The sequence below is a fragment of the Dermacentor andersoni genome, chromosome 6 (genome assembly GCF_023375885.2).
Source record: "Dermacentor andersoni chromosome 6, qqDerAnde1_hic_scaffold, whole genome shotgun sequence".
In the NCBI taxonomy this organism is placed as follows: domain Eukaryota; kingdom Metazoa; phylum Arthropoda; class Arachnida; order Ixodida; family Ixodidae; genus Dermacentor; species Dermacentor andersoni.
In genome coordinates this window covers 76028460-76035627 of record NC_092819.1, presented here as the reverse complement: position 1 = coordinate 76035627, position 7168 = coordinate 76028460, and the positions used below count along the sequence as shown (strand labels likewise).

Sequence of the window (7168 nt, the reverse complement as noted above, 5' to 3'; positions counted from 1 at the left end):
GAGACCAAGTCTTTCTTGTCCTGCACTACTTTTTTTTCTCCCATTCAGAATTACTGTTAGTGCATGTTCACATATGCTGGATAACCTAAAAACCTCTCCTCTGACTGGATTGAAAAGGGGCTTTGTATGCAAGGGATGTACGACTGTGGTGTCACATAGAATTCTCTTGCTTATAAAATAAACATTCCATAGCCCACAGCTATTCAGAAACAAAGCATTTTGTGCTTGCTTCCAATGGCCAACTGCAATAACAGCTCACACATCGTAGAAATAGTTTCAAATGTAGATTTTTTACTGGTGGTACCACGTAGCCCCAGCAGGGCTACATCTTTTGCTAAATAGCTGTTGAAGTGATTATTATATTAATTTCTGGACCTACCGACACTTCAGCATTGCTGCAAGATGTGTAGATTGGCATACCTAAGAGTGAACTTCCTTGCTCATTAGTGAGCTTGTACACATTGTACATATTTTCGTAAACAAGTGCAGCAAAATGAAAGGCTTTATAAATGGCATGGCAGTCCACCGCTGTGCTCCCTTCAGCTACATGTATATGCAAAGTAAATGTGGAAGTCACAAACGCATTTATTTGCCTCGAACAGGCTAAGCTTAGATGTTCGTTACACGACTCAGCTTCTGTATCCTGTTCAACAAGATGTCGCCTTGCTTTATGCATGCCTGTAAAAAAAAAGAAAAGATTAATGCCCCATTCTGCACACTGCAACTCATAAATCAACAAGAGAATCAAGGCACAGACAATACACAGTCCCAACTTGTGGTTCACCGAATTCCTGCATCACAGTGCACTTCGCTACTTCCTGTACAGTGTACATAATGATTTCCAAGTACAGTAGAACCTCGTTGATACGTTCCCGTTATGTACGTTTTCTCAGCGCCAACATTTGCAATCCAAAAAATAAAAAAATTACCCAAAGGAGTTATGCTCATTTTCTACCGGTTCATACATTCCCGGAAAACAAGATTTTTCAGCACCAACGTTCAGTACGTCGCCAAGCTGCGATCGTTTCATCTGTTTTCCGGCTGCTAGCTCCCATGTGAACAAAAAAATGCAGGATGGAGAACAGTATATAGCTGCCCACCTTGGCAGCTTCATCATAATACTCACCCACCTATCTCATGTGAAAACGCCGGCAGGCACTCAGTTCCTCATTTCGGTACCAGCAAATCTTCTCCAGGATCATAGCACGTGGCACTGACAGCTATCACCGCCAATCCTATTGCGATAAGCCTCTTCACCTATCTGTTTCACAGCGCGTGGTGCCGTCGGAAGCGTAGTGCACGCTTTTAATAGGCAATAACCAAAACGCGCCACCGTTCTCTGCTATGGACTGCGATCGTATACTTTAGAGTGTTTTAGTTGAGCATCTTTACAGTACACTCCACTCCGAGTCGCCCCGCTAAGCCACAGTGGAGCAGCGGGCGATTTTCACGTTTTAGTTACATGTTTAGCGTAGCGTAGCGGATGGATGGATGGATGTTGTGAGCGTCCCCTTTGGAATGGGGCCGTGCATGGGTTGCGCCACTAAGCTATCGCTATTATACTGCCTAATGTCCTACCTAGGTTAAAAAATAAAAAAAGGAAAAAGAAAACACACACACACACACACACATTGACTTCCCATAACCAAGTTTTCTGACCCCTATTGTGAACTTTGGTGTTGTGCGTCTCCGTTTTTTTGTCGTTTCCCTACTTTTCTTCCACCAATCTTCCAATCGCCTCTTACTAATCTCTATTGCGGACATGTTTACTTTCCCCTTACTCTCACTGAACCCAAGGGCTTCAAGGAGGCCAGTGGCGCCTAAATCAACCGCTGGGTAGATGTCTTCACATTCTAATAAAACATGCTCCATAGTTTCTCTAGCTTTACTGCAGCAAGCACATGCTTCTTCTTCCTTCTTATATCGCGATTTATAGGTGTGTGTTCTAAGGCATCCCTATCTCGCTTCGAAAAGTAATGAGCTTCCCTTTGAGTTATCATAAGTTGTTTATTTCCTGATTTCGTTTTTTCCTCTTCAGTAGTTACTCATGGCAGGTTTCTTTTCCATTGCCGCCACCCATGATAATATTTCAGCCTCTCTGGCTCTCCGCTTGACCTTCTTTGGTGCCGTGTTGCCCCCCCTAGAGGCCACATACTTGCTGGTAAGCTTCCTAGCTCTTTTCTTCCACTGTGAATCAATGTTTTTCCTGTACAGATACTTGAACACTCTCCCAGCCCATTTACTTTCTTCCATATTCCTCAGCCGTTCTTCATACTCAATTTTACTGCGAGCTTCCCTCACTTCAAAACTAGTCCAGCTCATATAACCCTGCACAACTTCATTTGTAGTCTTCCCGTGAGCACCCAATGCGAGGCGACCCACTGACCTTTGGTTCCTATCAAGCCCTGATTGTACCCCTGATTTAAAGCAAACAACCGCATTTCCAAAGGTAAGTCCTGGAACCATTACACCTTTCCACATACCTCAGAGGACCTCATACCTATTGTATCCCCACAGCACTCTGTGCTTCATTATGGCTGCATTTTTCTTCCCTTTCACTGTTATTGTTTTTTCCTGTGTTTTCACATATCTATTGCCTTCGTTTATCCATATACCAAGGTATTTATATTCTGTTATCCTAGGTATTTCCTGGCCCTGTATCGCCACTGTCTGTTCACTGTTTTCATTAAATGCCATAACACCTGATTTTCTAACACTAAATTTCAAACCTTAATTGTTGCCTTCCCGTCCACAGATATTAGCCAGACGTTGCAAATCACTTTGCTTGTTAGGTAGCAACACAATGTCGTCTGCATAAAATAAACCTGGAAGCTGCTCTACTATGTACTCGCCTGTTTTTATGAGAGATTAAACACAATACTACTTCCTTCTAGCGCCCTCTCTTTCCGCTCCGCTTAGCTGCTGAGCGGAGCGTAAGAACGCCAAACTAAAACACTCTATTTTCCAGTCGCTAGATCCCATATGAACAAGAAAAGGAACAAATTGCGCATGCGATCAATAACAGTATATAGCCGCCTGTCACACGTGAAACCGATGGCACGCAGTTTCTTATACCGGTTCCAGCTAATCTCCACCCAAGTTGTCACACGCTGTATTCACAGCTATCCTCGCCAGACCTTTATTGCGATAATCATCTTCACCTATCTCTTTGACAGCGCATCGTGCGTAGTGCCATTGGTAGTGTACTGCCCGCCTTTAGTAGGCAATAATCCAAACGAGCCTCCGTTCCCTGCTGCAGGCGGCGCGTTATGGGCATCACGTTTCACTTCAGTGGGATCCAGCGTCGCCCACCACCTCGATTTCATTTCTGTTTCCCATCGCCCTCTTGAAACACCACGCAATAGAAAAACAACGAAATGCATCTCCGGCTGCCGAAACACCACCAGCTCGACACGCAATGGCGTTTCGTGCTGCAATGATCCGCACGAGGCTTTGCATTATGTAGATGTCAACAATAGCAGAGTCCGTCAAATTTTTTTTTTCTTGGATACTTTGGATAGTAAGTTCTCCCAGTTAGTGCATTTTCCTCGCTGCTTTTTCAAAAACGTATCAGCGAGGTTCTGCTTATTATGTTGTATGCAGTTATTCTATAAAATGCCAAATAATATTTGGCATGTCCACAACAGCATTTCGTAGCCATTAAAGCCACTATAATGGCTTTGTTCAAGTATCGCAGTGCCACTTTGAACAGGAATATCGAGGAACCTCAAAAGCCTGCTTACTTTACCAAACATTCAAATAAGTAAAACAGGAAACTGAACAAAGGTTTCTGAATTGTCCCATCTACAATGGGGGTTTGAACAGACATTAAAAAAAGATTGTGTCAGTTGTATTAGTATGAGGGTTGTCCGTAAGATAAGGTTCTCAATGATTTTTCACAATGAAAAACCTGTTTACTGGCAATGAGTAATGCATTTTTAGAAAGCTTAGACTTCCCCTATTTTTCGAAATAATTGCTGTTGAGATCAATGCAGTTTTGCATGTGGTGTACCATATTCTTTAAGCCTGAATTGTAGAGCTCTCCCGCCGCACCGTGAAGGTAGCTTAAAACATCTTCTTTCAGCTCCTCTCAGGTTATGAAATACATCCCACGCAGGTGTTTCAATTCAGGGAAGAGATGGTAGTCACTTGGGGCTATGTCTGGGCTGTAGGGCGGGTGCGTGACAAAATCCCATCCAAATTTGTTGACGATATTGTTTGCTACATGGGCGATGTGCGAATGAGCATTGTCCTGATGGAAACACAGTCCCTTCGTGAGCATGCCTCTCCTCTTGATTTGAATTGCGCACTGAAAGTTCTGCAATGTCTCACAGTAGTGGTCCGCACTGATTGTTGTACCGGCAGGCATGAATTCGCACAACAATAACCTCTTCCTGTCCCAAAAGACGCTTGCCATCTTTGCCGGCAGACAGTGTTTGTTTGAACTTTCGCGGCTTCGGAGACTCTGGATGTTTCCACTGACGGGATTGTTGTTTGGCTTCTGGTGTCGTGTATTGGACCCAGGTCTCGTCCCCAGTGACAGTAGAGTCCAAGAATTCCTCGACGTTGGTTTCGTAGGCCTGAAGGAATTTGCGGGCCACTTCAACACGCTGCCGTTTGTGGTCCTCCGTAAGCATTCTCAAGACCCACCTTGCACACACCTTGGCATACCCTAAGTGGCCAGTCAAAATTTTGTCAATGCAGGTCTTGCTGACATCAGAGATCATCTTGCAGAGCTCCCAAACTGTCACACTTCGATCTTTCAGCACTGTTTTTTCACCTTTGCAATTGTTTCGTCTGAAACCGATGGCCATCCAGAACGCTGTTTGACATGCATGTCTGTACGTCCATCTTTGAATTCTTGGCACCATTTGTGCATGTGTTGTACGCTCACGCACTTTTCTCCGTAGACTTCACACAGTTGGGAGTGTATGTCCACCGGCACAGCGTTTCTTGCACACAAAAAATGAATCATGGAGCGCAATTTGCACAGCTTACCGGGTCAGGGAGTGGGAGAGGGGGAACCAAGCTACATGCCAGTGTCGCCAGATCCCGCATAACAGTGCTCCTTGCGACTGCAGCTCCTTGGGAACCTTAATTTATGGACAACCCGCGTAAATTGTGCTTCCACGATTACAAAAATGACACTCTTACCATGAGAGGTGACTTGATAAGTAAAAATGAAAAGAAAATGAGAGACAGGTGACACCGCCACCTAGAAGTTCCTGCACCATTTTGCCGTGACAGTGTGGATTTCGAGAGCACCCACTCGACCCTAGCCACTATTTTATTGATAAATATGCACTACAGTGCATTCTAAAAGAACGGAACAGACTGAACTGAGCAAGCTTCAAGAACATTTACTGAGCCACAATGGTGCACACAAAAGAGTGCTTTGAAATCTACGACATCACACTGGTGTACCGTATTTACCCAAATCTAACGTGCACCTGTTTGTCGAGAAAATGGGTCTGAAAATTTCCTGCGTGTTACAATAGGATACGAAACTAAAACTGCATTCGCGGCACTGGAAACAGCCCAGCGCCAGAGCCGCCAGACGCAGCGTCATAGCTACAAAGCATGCTTTCGTGAAGGTGGTTGCGGGTTCATTTTGCGCTCAACTACGATCTAGAGTGGTACACACGCCACTTTTGGAGGGATGATCACTTCTGCGAGATTTCGTGTGACTCAGCACTGGATGTGGCAACGTATACGGCCGCTAGCGTTTCTGCTGCTATGCAAGCTCACTACTGTATAGACTCGTGTAAGAGCAGGAATTTTTTTTCTTTCACAATTTTGACAAGGTGTGGCCCTTACATGGGACCAAGCCTTCTGGTCAAAATGGTGCCGGTGCCGGTGCAGCCAGTGACTTGTGCACAGCTTGCATCCCCAGATGTACCACTGCATCAGAGGTAAATGTGCAGCTCTCGCCACTAGCAGCGGCGCGCAGAAGTACGCAGTGTGCAAAAATGCGATGCGGATGCACACGCATGGCATCGAGGCACCGAACGCATTTGCTTTTTCGTTGGAAATCCTTTTTAGCCAAATTTTGGGCTGCCAAGTTGTAGGTGCAGCCCTCACCTGAGTCTATACAGCATCTGCGCACAGTGCCAGGAGCACTGTCAGCTGCATATTTCGATAGGCCTGATGCAGAGTCATGTAAAATCTAGCAAAAGTGGTAGTAGTATCTCAAAAAAATCATTTGAGAATACCGCCCCTGCGTGCTCGGTATCTGTGGCCAATGAAGTGCCAATGGTGATGACAGCGCACCACTTTCATTATGAAAAAGTATTTTTTTTTTTATTCCCCTTCTGTGAAGGTCACTTCTTGTTACTTCTAACTTAAAGCTCACGAAAATGGGTTGTGCGTTAGCTTCGGGGGCGTGTTGGAATTGTGTTGGTAAACACAGTATCTGCACTGTGGTTCTGGCACAAAAGTAAAAGGATGAAATCTGGCTTTCATTTCCTAATCCAGTAACCAAGATCCTACAGTGAACTTAACAAAATAGAGATTTGAGAGAACACTTTATCAGTCTAAACTGATCTGGTGTTTCCCTGTGGTGTCCCTTCAAACGGGCATTGTGATACCAGGCAAGCCACCCTCACCTGATACTGGTAATTCTTGCTGTCTGGTCGGTTGGTTTCGACCACTTCGCCCACCTTGTCAATCTTGCAGTGCAGTCGCCCAGCGGCGATGAACCGTGCCAGCTCCCTGCAAGTGACAAAGGTGCTACGTGACTCCATGCTCTGTATACCACATTGAACAGACAGAGTAAGCAAGTTAAAATTAAATTATGGGGTTTGACGTGACAAAACCACGATCTGATTTGAGGCAAGCTGTAGTGGGGGACTCCGTAAATTTGGACCACCTGGGGTTCTTTAACGTGCACCTAAATCCAAGTACACGGGTGTTTTCGCATTTTGCCCCCATCAAAATGCGGTCGCCATGGCCGGGATTCGATCCTGCGCGCTTAGCAGCCCAACACCATAGCCACTAAGCAATTGCGGCAGGTAGTAAGCAAGATAAAAAATTATACATGACTTAAGCTAAAACAAACTATGAAGGGGTCCTGTAATTAGGGAAACAGCAACCGAAGCACTCAGTCATAGAGCTAGTATACTAACTCCAAGGTAAAAGCTGGGCAAAACAACTAGCAACTGAAAAGGCA

At 45.0% G+C, this 7168-nt stretch overlaps 1 protein-coding gene across 1 annotated transcript in view; it reads right to left on the bottom strand.

The window, feature by feature from the left end:
- Positions 1 to 565: 565 nt before the first annotated feature.
- The window catches only part of LOC126522426 (26S proteasome non-ATPase regulatory subunit 6-like), a 31890-nt gene continuing 25287 nt past the window's right edge, over positions 566 to 7168 (bottom strand). Inside the window, exons 7-8 of the mRNA XM_050171177.2 lie at positions 6606 to 6711; positions 566 to 678 (exon numbers count right to left, since the gene is read on the bottom strand). Of these exons, the coding sequence (XP_050027134.1) occupies positions 610 to 678; positions 6606 to 6711 (175 nt within the window). The 3' untranslated portion in view covers positions 566 to 609. The remainder of the gene's footprint in view (positions 679 to 6605; positions 6712 to 7168) is intronic.